Source organism: Falco punctatus (assembly GCF_963210335.1).
Source record: "Falco punctatus genome assembly, chromosome: 17".
Classification (NCBI taxonomy): Eukaryota; Metazoa; Chordata; class Aves; order Falconiformes; family Falconidae; genus Falco; species Falco punctatus.
Window position 1 is genome coordinate 1,224,583 of NC_137597.1, and position 17,584 is coordinate 1,242,166.

The following is a 17,584-nucleotide window of genomic DNA, read 5'->3' on the forward strand; positions in this document are numbered from 1 at the left end:
CATCGTGTTGCCTGAGCCCCTGGCATGAGCGATCATGCCCAACAAACAGCCTTTGGGTGTGCCATGGAAGTTGTAGCATGACCAAGAAGCCCAGGATACAGGAGGGGGTGGGAGCCTGTGGTAACTGAACTGCAGCAACCGTAAGGTGGTAAACCATGAGTTTGTTCCAACTTGGAGTGTATTGAGAATGCAGATCAAAGCCCGGAGGAATGTTCCCAGAAATCACAGGACTGGGGAAGGCGGGGGATGGGGAGTGGGGGGGAGCAGAATCTAAAATCCACCAAACACACAAGCTTTCCAAAGCAAGCCAGGCAACTACAGCTCCCACCTTCCCCTTCCACCTGTACCTTCCTTCCCTCTTCCACCGGTCACTTTAAACCCAGAGCTTTCCCTTTCGCCCAGCCCTGTCTCAAGGCGTAAGCTCCAGGATGGCAGGGCTTGCAGCTGAACCACGTGCCTATCCTAAAGAGACCTGAGCCGGCCCTGGAGCAGACCTCGTGTTCTGGGGACAGACATTCACTCCGGCAAGAGCAGCTTCTCTCCCCACCGCGTGCGTGGGGCACAAGGGAATGCCACCTCTCAGTCCCTCTTGGTGGGGTATTTGCTTTGGTCTTCTGCACAGAAGGAGCAAATTAAGAGCTGTCTCAGGGGAAGTCACACTGGTAGCATCACTTCAAATGTTATTGTTCCTTTCTAAATAGAAGGGAAGGGACCATTTCTGTGGATTTCCTGTGGGATCTGGCTTCTGGAGATACATTCAATGGGTGCCTGTCTGCCAGGCTGGGAGATTTCTGGACAGTTTGAGTGAGGGGGATGGAGGGAACCAAGCACTGGGGAGACTGCCAAGTGGCCATGGACAGAGGAAGGTCACACACAGGGAGTCTTCTATGGCTTGGGTCTCTTATGTGAACTGGCACAACAACTAACATGGAAACCGGCATCTCTTCCCAGTGGCCACGCGTGCTGCTGGACAGGACACCCCAGAAGACTTACCCATTCCTGACCTGCTCTCAGGGAGATGGGACAGCCATGCTCTTCTGCCTGGGACACCCAGCTACCACTCACAGCATCATGCAGCTCCTGTCCTGAGAGGTGTAGCAAATCTCCAAAGCCCACCCCTCCAGACCCTGTGTGCGTGTCCTGGCTGTGTGCTTTTCTAGGAAAGCACAACCTCAGCCTGTGCTCAGGCACAGACATGTCCCACCTCCCAGTCTCTGCATGCATACAAGTAAGCAGAGCCCACCTTGGACCCCTGCAGCAATGGTCATTGCCTTGGGAGGTGGATTGAGTGAAGTGGTTGTGGCGGGTGCCTCGCTTCATGCCGGCTCCTTGACTCAGCACGGAGCTGTACACCTTGGGAAGGGGAGCTGGGCTGCCCTGGCAGTGGGGAGGAGGTAAGGATAGGGAAGAGCCAGAGGCCAAGGTGAGCCAGGGACACAGCATAGTCTCAGCATGGCAGTGCCAAGGACAGAACCAGCCGCAACAGGGAGACGTGGATACCTTTCCTGAGGTGGGGGGAAGGAGCTGGGAGGGGGGGGGGGGGGATGCTTTGTGCCTCTGAGTCCACCCACAGATGGTGCCCAGTGAAACCAGGGCATCTCTCACAGAGTTGTTATTCCCCTCATGTTGTTTTGCCCATAGTGCTGAGATGTCACGAGCTGTCTCAGCACGTGTCCCACCAGTAAATGGGGCTCCCTGCCACCCTGTTCTGAGGCCAGCAGCCCCAGCCTGGGTTCCATCCAAACTCCACACTCCTCTCCTGCAAATCCTGGAGGTCCCACATCCATTTCGGGACCTGGCAAACACTCAAACACACCCAGGAAAGTGAACATAAAAGTGCAGAGCTGCCAGGAAACAAGTCGAGAGGCACATTAAACTGTGAACACACATAGACTGCTGCCAGCAAAGGCATGGGGGCAGACAGGAGCTCCAGGGAGGTGAGGACAGACAGCCCCCCGCAGAGCCAGCGCAGCCCGGTAGGATGGATGCTTGAAGCAGGCTCAGGATGCCGTGCAGGAACACCTCCCCTCCAGGCGAGCACTCCAGTCTCCTGGACAACACTCCCTCCCATGTGGAAATCAACAATCAAAAGGAGCAATTACCCCAAATCACAGCCCCTAAGTGACAAATAGCTCAGCCTGCCAGGCGGCTTGCGTACTGCAGAGAGGCAGGTTACAACCTGTGCACACACATTAAAGAGAGGACCCTGCGCTGTTTGTGCTGTCGGAGGCCTAATTATGGGAGCAATTTTCTCTGGATTCCCGAGGGGAGAGACAGGGAGGGAGAGAGCTCGGGCACCCACACATGCCTGCTCTGCCACCAGTGCATGTGGCTCCCCAGAACGCCCCAATCCTCCCGATGACCTCTGCAGCTCCCACTGCGATGCGCTCTGCCTCCTGCATCCCACCGCTTACCCGGCACCTGTCTGCAGACCAAACATCTAACAGGAAAGGAGCTTTGCCGATGCAAAATGAATACAACAGGCTTCCAGCATCTGAGCCAGCCTCTTGGGCCTGGTTTGGACTTCCTGGGAGCATGAAGATGAGCCTGGTCATCTCCAGTGATTATTTCAGTGAACAAAATATGTTCACTGTCTCCCTTTGGGAGATGCAAAATTGCACTCCAAGTTAAGCCAACAACGAGTTTCTTACCCTGTGACTATGGTCCAACTTTGACCTCTGTTTGACCACTTGGGGATCAGAATTAACGCACAAATGCAGTATCAGTTTGGGGTCTCACACTGTTGAACGTCTTCATCATTTCTGGCCGATGAGCACTGGGACTTGGTCTATGTTTGTCCCCATGGGAGAAACAGGGGGAGAAGGAGAAGATTCTCCTTAGGTTAAGCCTAGACTCAAGAGTCCTGGACTTTACTCCTGGCTCCCCCACAGGCGCCCCCACCATGGCCTCCCAGGACCACTGTCTTCATCAGTGGGTGATAGTGACAGTGGTGCATTTCCCAATGTCAGCAAAAAATCCAAATGCCTGTTTGTGCCCCAGCCTGCTCTGAGCCTTGCTAAACTCTGAGCGTTCTGATCAGATGATGCTGTACGTGCTGAGTCCCACGTTTCTTTATATAAATTCTTTCAGCCAGTTCTGAATGCTGTCCCCTGCTTTCTTCTCTGTTTCCACAATGATCCCACTTTCCTTTATGGGGCTGCTCTTCATTTTGTATTCCTCTCCCACCCCTTCATGTCCATCTTCATTCATCAGCCTGCCCAGGTTGCATTGTCCCTATCCTTGTCTTCCCTCCTACAGTTTTGTCTAGTCACAATTCATCCAAGAACCACTTTTGACTTTTCTGGCCCGGTTTTGGAAACAATACTCAGATGACCTGGCTCTACTGCGGCACCTACATGGTACTGCCCATCTCCAGTCCCTTTCCCAGGCTCCCCTTAGAGCAGCGACACCAAACTCACGTGTGTTGAAGGAGCTGGGCCTTAGCTGTGATCACACAGGTCAAAGCAGTGATGGGAATGATAGAGTGGAAGCAAATCAAGGGGCATCGAGCTTTGATGGAGAGAACAAAAAAGAACCTGCAGGATGCAGAACCAGGACACGTGCAGACAAAAGGGACAGATGATGGTCCATGACTTATGGATAGTTCTCCCAGGACCATGCATGAGCAGAAAGTAGCTCTCCCCCTGCTCCACCCTCTGCCAGGCACCTGGCGCAGTGCAGGGTCTGCAGGTTGGTCAGTGCCCTCAAGCAGAGGTCCCTCTCACAGGAGTGGGTTCCTCTGTGGGTATCCAGGGAAGTACTTCAGCCATGAGCTGTGACTGGATGCTGAAAACACTGGATTCAGGTCTGGCAGCAGCAATGTATTATTTTATCCCCAAGCTGTGAGACGGGATGATATGCAAAGGTTGCCCAAGCGCACACCGCATCTCAGCTTGCAGGTGTGGCAGCCTCCCCAGGGGGACTGTGGCAAGCTGCATGAATTGTGAAGCCTCTGCAGACAAGGGACCGTCATTACAAGGATGTTGACACATTACTGGCTTTTCTTCTTACTGCAGACGCCTCTCTGGAAACCAGATCTCCAGGATCCCAGGGGAAGCTTTCTTTGGTCTCTACAGCCTGAAGATTCTGTGAGTAAACCACTCCCCAGCCCCCGTCCCCCCACCCCCTTGGCACTGGCCATGCACAACATTTTGCAGCTGTCCGGGGGGGGTGCAAAGTTACAAGGCAGTGTGTTGTCCATTGTTAAACCTCCGCGCTGACTAATGTGTCCCTTGGTGACTGGAGAGCTGTGTCCCACCCCAAGGACCACCTGTCTCCCTGCCCTGCTTCCTTGCTTCTGCTACAGCAAACCATGAGCAGGTCACCTCCAGGGTGCAGCCCTCCATGCTGTGTGAAAACACACCACAGGAGAATCTGCAGAGGTCCACGTTTTGCATAAATCTCACCAAATGCCCTGATGTGGTGCACCCCAGATGTGGCATACCCCAGATGTGGTGTCCAGACAGCAAACTGCCCCCCGCCTGCTCTGCTGCAGAGTCTTGGGGCTGGACTGGTGCAACCCGAGGGTCCAGGTATCTACACTTGGGCAGGCGCCGTGGAGAGCTCCTGTGCTCTGCCCAGCTCGGCTGCCTCTTTGCAACCAGCCTGCCCTTCCTGCAAGCTCCTGCATGGCCCAGGAGGCTTCTGCAGGGCTCTGGAGTGAGCTGCCCCTGCCAAGGGTAGGATCCTTGGACCGTCTGACTTCAGCCTGAGCCCAGCCTGTCCATAGGGGCGATGGGGACATGCAGCTGGACCCAGGAGCATTGCAGCCATCAGGCCATGCCTGGGAACTGCCAACCTCCTCGCCGCTGTGGGCAGGCCACCCACCTCTGCCTGTCCAGTGGGGAAGATCTAAGTGACACAGGTTACCAGCAAGTTCCTCTCCAGAGTATTTTCCTACAGGCTGCACTGTCTCACTGCTCGTGCAGTCACGCTGCTTTTTGCATCCATGTGGCAGTCTCACAGGTTCTGTGCAGGTTATTGAGGTGGAAGTCCCTTTCTCCCTTTCAGGAACCATCTTCAAAATCTCCTGCAATAAATATTTCATCCCCAAGGGGATGTTTTGAACTCAGCCACAATGTGAAATTGTTGTAGCTGGTCCAGTTTATACAGAGCGAGCAGGTACAAACCTGCTCCCAGGATTAGAGAGTATAGGGCTGTTTACTACGTCTTCTGAAGATGTAAAGTATGAATCCTGCCCTAAATCTCAGGGCTTAGAGATTTATCCATCCCCTGCATTAGGCAACAAATCAAAGGAACTGAGGAAAAACCGCAGCTCTCCCACCCAATTTCAACAAGAGGAACTTTCTACTCCGGGAATGCGGGAGCTTTTAAAGCTGCTTTTGATCAATTTCTATTTGTGTCAGGCCCAGGTAACTACTGGTGCAGAGTACAGGAGCGATGCCTCCCTCCCGGTGCTGGCGCAGCCCCCCGCGGGTTGCAGGAAGGAGAGGAGCGTGCGCTTTCTGCCCCACCACCCACGTGCAGGCAGGCTCACGGACACTCGGCATCTCTACCATGGCGTGGCACTGGGGGCAACACGTCCACGAGTGATCCCATTGTAAGGAGTTGCTCAAAGGATGGGAGCATTTCCAGCTGGGAAGTGATTGCATGGAGAAGCTGGCTGTCCTGTGAGAGCTGAAGTCAGTGTCCTCATGCTTCAGGACAACCTGCCTTGCTCTCAGCCAGGCTGTGCCCAGTGACACAGAGTGGCACCTGGGCTGTCATACCAACCTCTCTGGCTGCAGCTCTGCCTTAGGTTTTCCCTAATCCCTCAACTTTTCCCATGGAGGTACGCAGAGGACTAGCCCAGCTCCAAGACCAGGGAAAGAAGAGCTGACACCCACAGAGTTGACGCCCATCCAGGTCCTGCCATGGGCCTCTTATTTGAAGGAATTCCTGCTTCTTAAGAGCGGGGCCACTGCCAGCCCTCATTTCACCGGGAGCTTTTCACTTGCCAGTCTCTGACGCTCTCCTGGCTCTTTGCAGGTGTATGTTGGGTGCCATGTGCTCTTGCTGCAGGAGATGCTGGGATTGCTTTATGCAACAACACCGTGGGCTCCACAGGAGTGAGGTCATTGGCGGATGCAGTTGTGGGTCCCTGTACCCTCCAGGAACAGCATCATTCACCCTCATCTATTTCTTGGTCAGCAGTGAGGGACGTGGAAAAGATAGGCTGGTCTCTGGGAATTTGCTGGAGCAGGACTAGAAATTTTGCCAGGACAGGCCTTAGGAGCATCAAGCTTAATCACACTGGAAGGATGGGGACTTTCACAGATTCCTCTACTGAGAAAAGACTGAGGAAAGGCACAAGCTACTGAAGAAGGCAGGTGAAGGCCACGATGTGTTTCCCTTCAGGCTGTGATTTAGGTTCTCCAGGCCACTGCAGCAGTGGTCCGGTTGGGGCTCATGACCGCAGCAGCTCAGCAGGATCTGCCCTGTCTCCCCAGGGACTCAGGGAACAAGTGTCCTTCCTGGCACTGGCTCGCCGAAGACCCACGGGCCACTCTGCCTCCCTTCTGACCTCCTCAGAACAGGAGTGTGAGTACAGGGTGCCTTCCACAGCAGCGCCACAGCCTCAGCAGCAGCGCAATAAAATCACCAAAACTTCCTGTAGGGAAAAGTTATATTTATTGCTATTTTACTGGCTGGAAAAAACAAGGCAGGAACCGAGCCTAGAAGCAAAATGTCCCTTCCCAGCCCATTTCAGAACACCCTGCACCTTCCCTCAGAGTCTGGTTGTGGTCAGGGGTGGAGAGCAGAGTCTGGAGACAGACCGTGGGGCTGGCTCACCCTGCTCCTTGCACCCCAGCAGTGACCAAAAAACCTTGCCCTCTTCCCAAGCCATGTCTCATTTAGCATACAGAAGTGTGCCATGTGACTGGGGAGCATCAGTTTGGCCCCAGCTACATCCATGTCCTGTAAGGCTGCTGTGAAACTGCACTGTGCAAAGCACCACATTTCATGGTGACTTGAGACATGCACCACACCGCTCCCTGCCCAGATCAGCTCCTTGCTCCCTTAGGACCAGTATAACCTCTCCCACAGTCATGTGCTTTTCTCTGCATTTCATCACCAAAAAACCAACAGATCTCATGAAGGAAGTATCTGGAGAGGTAATCCGAAGAGCTCACGAGGCAGGAAAGATCGGAGAAATGCTGGGATGTGAGATATGAAAAGACAGGAACAGGAAGGAAAGTCCTGTCCCCTTGCTTTAGGTAGAGGCAAAGCATCAAGTTCGTACTTAGCCATTCTGGCTCTGCTGAAAACCAAGACAGAAGAGGACTCAGGGAGGGCAAGTAACCCATCAGGCTGTACACTGAGCTTCCCGGGGGTGCTGGGCTCTGGCAGCCAGCGAAGGCTATGACAGGCTGCTGGGCAGGATTCTGACCCGCAGTCAGGCATCAGCTCCTGCACCTCTTGATGCTGGGCAGCCTCTGGCCAGGCCATGCTTTCTCAACTGGGACCTGTGCTGCACGACATGGAGAAGCAGGAGAGCAGCCAGAGGACAACAGGCAGAAAGATGAGGAAATGCCAGATCCTCACCTGTGGGGAGATGCAAATAGAAATTACAGGGGCAGTAAAGGAAAGCGATCAGGATAATTCAGTCTAGAAAAGAAAAGACTCAGGAGGCAGCGCAGAAGCATCAGGTGTGATGGCATGCAAGGTGCTCACTGCTCCTCACTGGTGGGGCAGGGCTAGGCATCTTTGAAGTGGCTCCCCCTGCTCCTGCATCTCCCATGCAAAGCTGGTCCATGGGCAGCACAAATGGGCCCAGGTGTCCTGGTGTAGTCCAGGGGCAGTCTGAGCCTTAGACACTCTGGAAGTCTCAGATCCCTACTCCACCAGCTCCTGATGTTCCTCCAGTTGCTCTGTTGTATCCCACTCCCACCGCCCTGCCATTCTCAAAATACTTCCCCTCTTCACCTTCCCGGGTGATCTCACTGCCTGCTCTGAGTGGAGAGGAAATGTAAGAAAAAATTGTTTTATTGAAAACCAGTGAGAAGGATCAGGGGTTTGGTGATGAATTAAAGGAAGAAGGAGCCAGCTGAGGTTACTTAACCTGAAGGAGAGGTGAATGAGGAGGGACATAAACCTTTAAGGACCAGCAGCTGCTGCAATAAGGAAGGCAATACATATTCTCCATATCTGAAAACAGGACTAGGAGGTTTCAGAGCAGACAGCTGAGAGTTGATAGGTGACAGGCATGGCTGGAGTTGGGACAGGCTGCCCCAAACATGGCCAGCTGAAGCCTGTAGGTATTCAGGAGTTGCCTCACAGCAGGATCAGAGATCTTCCTTCTGGTGGCAGGGGTGTTCCCCAAGGAGGCAGCCTGGTAGCTGGGGATGGCAACAATTTTCATAATTTCATTTTAATGTGCTAGGGCCTTAGAGATAATTGCAGTCATGTGCATGTCCACAAGTAAACCCTCACATGCATCTTGGGCTGTCAAGGGGCCTGGTGCTTTCCCGGTCGTTCCAGAGAATTAGTTTATGTTTAAAAAAGGATGGGAAACACCCTGGGAATTCCTCCACAAACCTGCCTGTGCAGATGGTCCTCTCCCTGCCCTCAGAGTGAAACCCGGAGCTACTGGAAGCAGGGCCAGATTCTTGGCTCTGCCTCCTCCGGCTGCTTCACTGCACAAAAACCACCTGGAAAGTGGCCATGAAGATAGGCCTGTGCAGAAACCATGCAGGGGTACACCCGGGAAAGCAGGTGTGTGGAGACTTGGAAAAGAGCAAGGGAAGAACCAGGCTGCCCCACTACCAACAAAACATCATGACACAGACGCATACACTGAGATCTTCATGCACCGAGCCTTGAACCAGCCCCCAGCCACCGGCAAGGTGACACATGGCCTCCTTGGCTCCCCTCAGATACATGGAGGCTGACGGTGATGGATGCTCAGCAGTGGCAGCTGGTGCTCTGAGGTCTTCTTAACTGATGGGTGCATCCCTTTGCAAAGAGACTTTGCAAGTGCACCTTTCCCAAGGGCCCTGCTCTGCAGCATGGCCAACCCACAGCACCACAGGTTGCTTTGTCTCCTCTGCCAAGGTCGTTCCATTGCAAAACTGACAATGCTCTCCCAGCCCTGGAGCTTTCCAGCGTGGTAGAATATGCTGCTTAATCAGAGTCTCTGGAAAACTGGAAACTTCCCTGTCCTCCCAGACCCACCCCTCCATGAGCTGCCTGGATGCCCCTCACCTCCCTGTGCCCTGGCTGGAGCTCCATCAGCCAAGAAGCATCCATCCCAGCTATCCACGTGGCTGAGCTTGTGCTGCCACAGCTTCACCCCACATCCCACCCTCACACGTGTATCCCCCATCAAGTGCTCTGCCACACAAGCGGCGTTGCCAGGCCTCTTCCTTCCCTGGCTGAACATGCTGCAGCAGCAGCAGCACTTACTAGCCAAGAAGGAATCCCACACCAAACTCCACAGGGAAAGATTCCAAGCACAACCACAACCTGAGCCTGCCTCCCCCCGAAACGCGGAGGGCAAAATGCCTGGGTGCATCCTCTTGGCTGCAGACCCTGCACCCGCAGCAGCCAGCTGGGGTGGCCCCCGCGCTGCTCCGCGCTGCAGCAAGCCTCAACCAGCCTGTGCGAGCGCGCGGAGCTGGCGTTGCCCGCAGCCTGCCTGCACGGACGGTGGCCTGAGCGCTGCCCAGCACCTGCCCGCACAAGCGTGTCGAGCCGGTGCTGCTCGCAGCTGCTCCCACCCACACACTTCCCCGGTGCTACCCACAGCGGGGCTCCGTCAAGGCAGGCTGGAGTCAGCCTGACAAGAGTGGCCTTGCTCTGCACATGCCACATCTCCTGGCCGGGTGGACCTACCCAATGGCCACCCCCTGGGTGCCTCCTGCTCTTCCCCCCCTTGAGCTGCAATCGCAGCATCTCATGTGGTCCAGGACAGGCACCGACTAGCCTGGCTTGTGAACAGACACCAAAAAGCCATGTTGCCCCAGGATGGCAGGTTTGCAGGTGGTTTGGGACACTTGAGGAATCCCCAGACAGACTATAGCTCTTTGACAACCCCAAGCCTGTGCAGAACCGAAATGGCTTTAAGGCAAAGGGAATGGTGTGGCACATCCAAGAGACGCTCCCATGGGGAGGGAAGAGGAACGTGCAGAGGTTGGAATGTCTTTAATCCCCATGCATGGCTCCAGGCACAGTTGCCTCAAGCACTAACAGCCTTTGACTGTGCTGGCTGAGTCACTTCAGCCTCCCAAGATGGGGACATTTTATCATGCACAGGCCTATACCTCTGACGGCTGTAAGTCTGCTAAGACTGTCTTGTGCAAGGATCCTGGTGTTATGGGACCCGATCCCGACATTTTTCTGGTCGTTCAGGCGTGGTCCATGCCAACAAACAATCCTCCTACTTCTGAAAATAAAACATGACCCCGAAGAGCTGTGATTGATGATAGTTCCAGTCAGGCTGATGTGGGCAGCAGGTTGTGTGTCCATGTCTGCCACTGTCCGCAAGCTCCAGTATGGTCACCTGAACAGAGTCAATCCAAGGTGACAGGGCACTATCCAGACCTGGTTTTGAGGACTTGCTGGCCTGAGTGGTCTTTGCTCGTCATGTTCATCAACATCCTCAACTTGTCCAGAAGGTCCTGTGCTGCATTTGATAGCGGCTCATCAACCGGTGCGGTCCTGTAGGATTTCACTCATTGATACAGCTGCTTGAAGACAGAAATTGCACTCAGCAACTGAGAAACTGTGCCAACCAGAGTGGGCATAAGCCTGGGTAGGTGGTGAGATTACTCCACTGGTGCAAGAGGTCAAGCTCTGACAAAGGTTGTCTCCAGGCTGCTGTAAAGCTTGCAGTAGGAAAACTAATGAAGTCCAGGAATTTTGTTTGGAGCCAGGAGCTGATGGAAAGGCAGGAGCAGACAGGTGCTGACAGAGAAAGGCTGAGGCCAGCGTGATCTGGGATCTCAGGGTTGCTGTGATCTTGTGGACTGAAGTCCAAGTTCACAGACCGTGTCTGTGCCTCGGTTGGTCACCCAGCCAAAGCCTGCCCAGCATCAAGAGGTGCAGAAGCATCACAGCTGGTGTTCTTCTCTTTTCACCCCCATGTAGCCACCCCCACATGGTCTCTGCACTCTCCCATATGCTCATGTCTGTCTTGCCTCAGGTCTCCTGGGATCCCCACCAGATCCAGGCATTTTCAGCAGGGCTGCAACCCCATGCCCAGCTGTATTTGTGCAGCTGGTTATCTCTTGTCCATCCATGGAGCCTTACTCTTGGTCTCCCTGCAGCATCCTGCCTTTTCCAGCTGCTCTCCCAGCTAGATCTGCACCCCTCCTCATCTGTGCAACATGCCTTGTGCAGCCCCATGTTGCCAGCAGAGGTAACAACCTTCCTCTCCCAGCTGTCATCTGGGTCCTTAGCAATAGCGCTGAGTGTGAACTCCAGGAGAGATTCTGTAGACCCTTAAACATGTTCATCATTTTAGAGGGAACCATTGATTAATTTGAATATGGCCTCTCTGCTGCCTCTTTGTACCTCATCAAATGTGTCTGCTCTCCTGCATTGCATGCCAGCATTTAACATCTTACTAAAGTGAAGTAAAATCATGGTAGCTGGTGTCTATTCTTTCCTCTCCAGTCTCATGGCCTTTTACTCTGTACAGAAAAAAACCCTAGATGCTTCAGCACAACTCATTTTTCACTAGCCACTACTGACAGTTGCTTGTTTCCCTGCTTTCTTTTTTCTGTGCACATACAAATAATTTAATGGTAAGTCCTCATTTTCTTCCACCAGTTGAAGAGCTGTGTGGCCTATAGGCCTTTTTTAAAGATTGTCACTTTGTCACTATGGTTGTCTTTTTCCAGCTTCCCTCTCATGACAGACCTGTGCATCCTCTGCAGTAAAGCTAGCACTCACAGCAACGGGAAGCTTTCTTGCTTGCGGCACTGCTCTTTGGGCTGCCCCTCACTACTAAGGCCACGCTCTATCCCTTTGACACTGGCAGTAATTATGACAGCTCCCCAAGCACCATTTCCCTTTTCATGTCATCTCCAACCTCTTCTTGAAGGTTTTGGAAATAGAAACCTCAGATACATAAAACATTCCTTTCTTTAGGCACTTCCTGCAGCCCAGCTACCACGCTGGGATGTCTCTCTTATCCAGAGGAGCATGTGCCTGTGGTGCCCTAGTTCTGGAAGGAACAAGTAGGTTCAGAACAAAGGCTGGTCCAGAGTCAAAAACCTAGCCTTTCCAGAGATGCAGAGATAATAAAAACAGTAAATTCACATGTGTGGTGCTCCAGGAGGTCAGTGAGAGAGCACAGTGGTTGACCAGGTCAGAAATACCCCTGCGGTCTGGTTCTGACCCTGCCTGAACCGCTAGAGCCGGCAGACACCCGCCCCTGGGGCCACCCAGTGTCTCCTTGCCAATCACTTGTGTAGTCACCACAGTGTCCATGGCCATTCTCCATGCCCTACACTGACTTCCATTTCTAAGAAGTCCTCCTGGTCCTGCCCGTTCAGCCCAACAGCTCCAGTCACCTGCTCCCTCTGGAGCCCCTGGGCTGGTTTGGCTTTTTCCACAACAGCTCCAGTTACTGCTACAAGTTGTGCCAGTGCTGTGAAGCCCCTTAGCAAATAGCTATGGAGTGGCTCCTCAGGAGTCCATTGTGTTTGCAGCTGTCCCACAAGCTGAATAAGAAAGCTGCCCACAGGCTAATTTCCATAGACCCTGCAGAGGTCATCACCACTGACACGCTAGGAGAAGGATGTCTGGCACGAGTATAAACACAGGACAACTCAGCTGAAAGCACTGGTATTGCTCTGGACCAACAGAGGCACACGTGCCGTGGAGAGGCCCCTTTACAGCCACATTCCTCCAGCGGATCCCCCGTTGCAGCACCAAACTCACCCTGGGACCCTCTGCTGCAGGGTTCTGGGCCAGCCTGGACTGCAGCTCACCTGCTGGCAGCCTGAAGGCTTGCTTAAGAGCCCTGGGTGACCAGTGTGGTGCTTTCCAACCCCTCCAGCTTTCCAACAAGAGTCCAGGACAGCTTCAGAAACTAGCAGCAACATCTTCCATTTTGTGTTAGGCTTTTTTTTTTTATTTATTAAAGTTTTCTTTTTTCTAATTATAGGATGTTGCAGAACAATCAGCTGAGTCGCATCCCTGCAGAGGCACTGAGAGATCTTCCAAACCTCCAATCTCTGTAAGTCATTAAAAATCAATGCTGCGAGCTGCACAGTCCCTTGGGAGCCCCAGGCTTCCCAGCATTTGAATCATTAGTTCCTTTGTCAAGGATGTTCTGTCCCTTCTTCCTTTTCTTTTCCAATTAAACCAAAGATTACTGTCACTTAGCATAGAAGGGAGGGGAGAGCGGTTTTCAAGGAAGGAACACTGTGTTGGTAAAGGATGTTGAAATTACAGCTCCCCATGTGTGCATTGTGATGAAAAGGCCACCAGCACCAGTGCATATTTCAAGGAACACTGGAAAATGCCTACCCAGAAGGGGCTCTGTCCTCTCCACTGTGGACCACAGTGAGAAGGGACCTGCCAGGGAGCACAGAGGACACTCTGGTCTGCCAACATGCAAGTAGGGATGCTTTACCCAGATAGAGGGCAGTTATGTCAGTAGAAATGCTTTAAAGCACTTTCAGTGATTCAGTCATGAGAAGAAGCTGAGGCTGTGATCATGCTTTGCCTTTAAAGTAACCATATCCACAGCAGGTTTGTGCTATTGTGTTCACTAAAAATCACACATCATTGAAATATTTATAGTTTTTCTGAGTATGGACACACTTGCAAACAGATCCTGGTAGGGCCACTGAATTTAGGGAAGGTTGGTTTGGTAATCACCCAGCTGGCATAAGCAGCACTGCTAAAGCTTGTATGATCATTCTGAATTGGGCTGAACCACTAGAAAAACTAACCTTAACCCTAATCCTTGACTTCAGTCCTAGTCTTACTGTCTTTTTGTCACAGAAATGCTGGCTGGAAGTGGTTTCTGGGGGTCTTCAGGCCAGCCTCCTGCTTGGGGCAGGACTATCAGCAATACTATGCGGGGCAGGTGCAGCTTTGTCTACCCAAGCCTTGAAACCCTCCAAGCATGGACATTTTCCCCCCACTGGTGACCTGGCCTGGGGCCGTTCCTCCTCCTTTTTTTTTTTTTTTTAAATTTGTGGTCATTATTCTTTGTTTGATCAATTGGAACCACCCAGGAGAGCTTGGCTCCATTGTCTTTAGTTGTGGGTCACTAGCAGCTCTCTCTTAGCCTCTTTTCTGCTAGGTGAAACCAACCCAGCACCTTCCACCTCCACTCACGAGGCAAGTACTCTGGGACCCTGACCCTGTTACCAGCCCTCCCCTGGACCCATCTGGTTCCTCTTCATCGTTCTTATACTGGGCAGCCCAAAACTGGGCACAGTTCTCCATGTGTGTCCCTCCCAGCACCAAGTAGGAGTTTCTGTAAATATTAATTTAAATATTAATTTGTGATGGGGGTGTGGCTGTGCAGGATATGAATGTACTTTTTGCCAGGAGAGTTTTGAAACATTTGTTGCTGAAATATCATTGGCACACAGTTGTGGCTGTTATTAAAATGTGTTATCACCACCAGTGCAAGAGTTGAGACCCCCCACGCTGTGGATTTGGAGACCAGATTGTTTTCCAAGTGACTTCCCTTTCAAGGGGAACATGATATGGAAGGTCATTGACTGCGGCGAATGCCCCTTTCCCCCCTTGGCCTGTTTCTCTTATGCCCATGAAAATGCGTGACTGCCAGTGCCACCACGGCTGGACAGACCCAACCTTTGCTGATGAAGGTTCAAGTGCCTGCAGGTACCACTGCTGCTTGGGTCACCGGGTGCTGGGCACACACTGGTGATGTGTGCTCATCAACTAGTGCTGAGATGTCCATATGCTCCATCCCTTTAGCCAGCAGCCCCCACCAAAATACTACATGGCACCAAGAAATGAAAAATGCTCCAAGAAACCACTCACCGCACTTTTGGGCTTCATTTAGGGCTCAGGGTTGAAGGATGGCTTATCTTGAATCAACACAGAGGCATCTGCTCTTAGTGTACTCCAAGGCCACCTCATCCAGTGTGGGCCCCCCAAGTGTCTCCAAAGTTGGGTGAGGACGGAGAGCTCGGGCCAGATGAGATCTCATGTCCCCACTGCAGAAACTGAACAGTAAGAGCACATTTTAGGATGAAATAAGCTGCTTCAGACAACCTGAGGGGGACTAGTCTTGGAATAAAACCAGAGGGCTGAGTATCAAAAGTGTGTCTGGTTGGGACTGGACCTTCTCCATCACTTCTCACCTGATCAGAGAAACTGGAAAGGGATTAGCTAAGCCACAGGCAGCAAATTGGTGGGAACTGTAGACGGTGCAAACTGTGGGGCAAGATGCTTTGGATCTTTCTCCCATTAGGATAATAACAACTGCACATAGGTCATCTCTAGCTGCACATGCAGAAGTGCATTCCAGAGAGTTTGCTCACTGCCAGTGCTTGCACTGCACTGGCAGAATGACACCAAGCATGGGAAGGCAAACTGATTTTCCCTAGGGCAATGGCAAAGTCAGGAGTTGGACCTAGGGGTCCTGGCTGCACTTGCCACAATAGTCTTTCCACTCCTCATTTGAGACTCTGCAATGGCATAATCGGTATGTGTGGCCACCAGCCACTAGGAGAGGAGGTATCTGGGACAGGCTGTGTGAAAGGTCAAAAGCTCCAGGAGAGAGAGAGAATAAAAAGCAAGCAGCAAAACAGTAATGTCTTCTGTAGGTCTCACATCAGTGAAGCCACCTCACCCATCCTGCTCTTTCTGTGCTTATGAGAATTCAGGGTAAAGCAATAAGGGATCAGTCAGGTCCCCTACAGTCGCTTTTCTGTGCTGTGACCCTAAGGCTGGGTCCAGCTCTCTAAACCGGGGGGCAGTCTCTGAAAGCAGAAGCTTCAGAAGTGTCCCACATGATGGAGACCTCTCCCCTGTCCAAGCTGCCTGGTGAAAGGATGCACAGAAGGTGCCTCTCAGGTCACCGATCACCAACAGGCTGCAGTGAAACCTGCCCTCAGTACGGAGGGTACAGGAGGTAGTTGGTTACTCTCACAGGTAGCTGCTGTCCGAGAGGACAGGCACAAGCCAGCTCTGCCTCACGTTAGATCTGCACCAAACCCTGCCTGTGTCTCCAGCTCGGCTGCTTGGAAGTGTGGAGGGCACATGCAGAAAAAGATGATTTGCACTTTCTCCTCTTTATACAGAAAGTGTACAACAGAGAACCCTCGGGCACAGGGAGGGCCCAGGAACCATGTCTGGTGACAAAGCCCAGCATGGCTGTGAGGCACAGCCCTGCTCTGCGTGGATGGGGACATTTCTGAACACACACTGTGTGTGTTATGAGGTTGTACCACTGCTGTGTCTCACACTGGTGAAAGCATGACCCGCTTTCATATGGAGCCTCTGTCCTGTGCTGCTCCCACAATGGAGAAGCTAGTGCTTGCAGGGTCTTGCAATTCATCTTCCAGCTCATGTTTAGAGATGCTTTTCTTTAGCCACCAGACCAACAGGAGTGGCACAGTGTGGAACAGTCGCTATGTCTTAAGGCAGATACAGAGCTAAGATGCTCTGCTTGGTTTTCCTAGTGCTGCGATGATTTCTCCAAATGTGGTTACTAACCTCAGACCAAGAGGCTCCAGTACAGGTCTGCATTAGGTATTTTTTTTCCCCTCTTTTTCAAGTATCTGAGTCATTTTCTACAAGTTTATGAGACTCTTGTGTATTAGTTGCCAAAAAATTAGCCAGCCTGGAACATCTATAGGTCACCCACAGCACGATTTCCAAGCATCACTGGTCAGACTATCTGAGACCCAGTGTACTCGTGTTGCCCAGAGTCTATTTTTTTCCATTCAGAAGGGGAAGTGGCTTGATGGCACATCATGACAGTTCCTGAGTTACCAGACTTGTATGGCACTTTGTGGAATATTAACTATCTGCTTTGCAAGTTGGCAACCCATGCTAAGCAGGCAGGACAGCTGAAAAGGGGGGTGAAAATGGGAGCCAACAGGAGTGGGGTGGAACACACAGCTGTATTAGACAGAAAGGGATTGTGTGCTGGTTATTTTCTTGCTCTTTCAGATATTTGCATTTGATGTCCACATCCATCACTCTGGGATTCAGGCAGGATTTGAAAGGAAAGTATGTATCCCTTATGGACAGAGGCGAGGAAAAACAGACTTCTCAATAAACAAGTCTTTTGTCAGGTTTACACAGAAGCAGCTAAACTAAGTGGAAGCTGAGAATGATTGTCTTGAGTGCAGCTCTACCAGTAGGATTTACCAAGCAATTCAAGGGATGAGATGGCCAAACAAGTGGGGCAGAAGGGCATGCTTTAACCACTGTGGGACAGAGGGAGGTTGCTATTTACTGCCTGCACATCACCAAGTTAGAGCTGAAATATAGCAAAAACCTAACGTGTCAGTTGAGTCTCTGAAATAGGAAAGAAAAAAATAATGATTAATAAACTCCACTGTGTCTCCAAAGGTGGCAGCTGTCTTGACTCTCAAGCATTCAGAGAGGACATGAGATACTTGAGACAGGACACATG

General features: G+C 52.1%; 1 protein-coding gene and 1 long non-coding RNA gene across 11 annotated transcripts in view; one reads left to right on the plus strand and one right to left on the minus strand.

Annotated features, from left to right (window-relative positions):
• LGR6 (leucine rich repeat containing G protein-coupled receptor 6) overlaps positions 1-17,584 on the plus strand; it is a 141,233-nt gene that overhangs the window by 62,276 nt on the left and 61,373 nt on the right. For all 3 annotated transcript variants that reach the window (XM_080367437.1, XM_080367439.1, XM_080367438.1), the window contains 2 exons: positions 4,017-4,088; positions 13,115-13,186. In XM_080367437.1, the coding sequence (XP_080223563.1) occupies positions 4,017-4,088; positions 13,115-13,186 (144 nt within the window). The remainder of the gene's footprint in view (positions 1-4,016; positions 4,089-13,114; positions 13,187-17,584) is intronic.
• The window catches only part of LOC308054513, a 113,480-nt gene that overhangs the window by 14,371 nt on the left and 81,525 nt on the right, over positions 1-17,584 (minus strand). For all 8 annotated transcript variants that reach the window (XR_013924134.1, XR_013924135.1, XR_013924136.1 and 5 more), the window contains one exon: positions 14,977-15,161. This is a non-coding gene — a long non-coding RNA (uncharacterized lncRNA). The remainder of the gene's footprint in view (positions 1-14,976; positions 15,162-17,584) is intronic.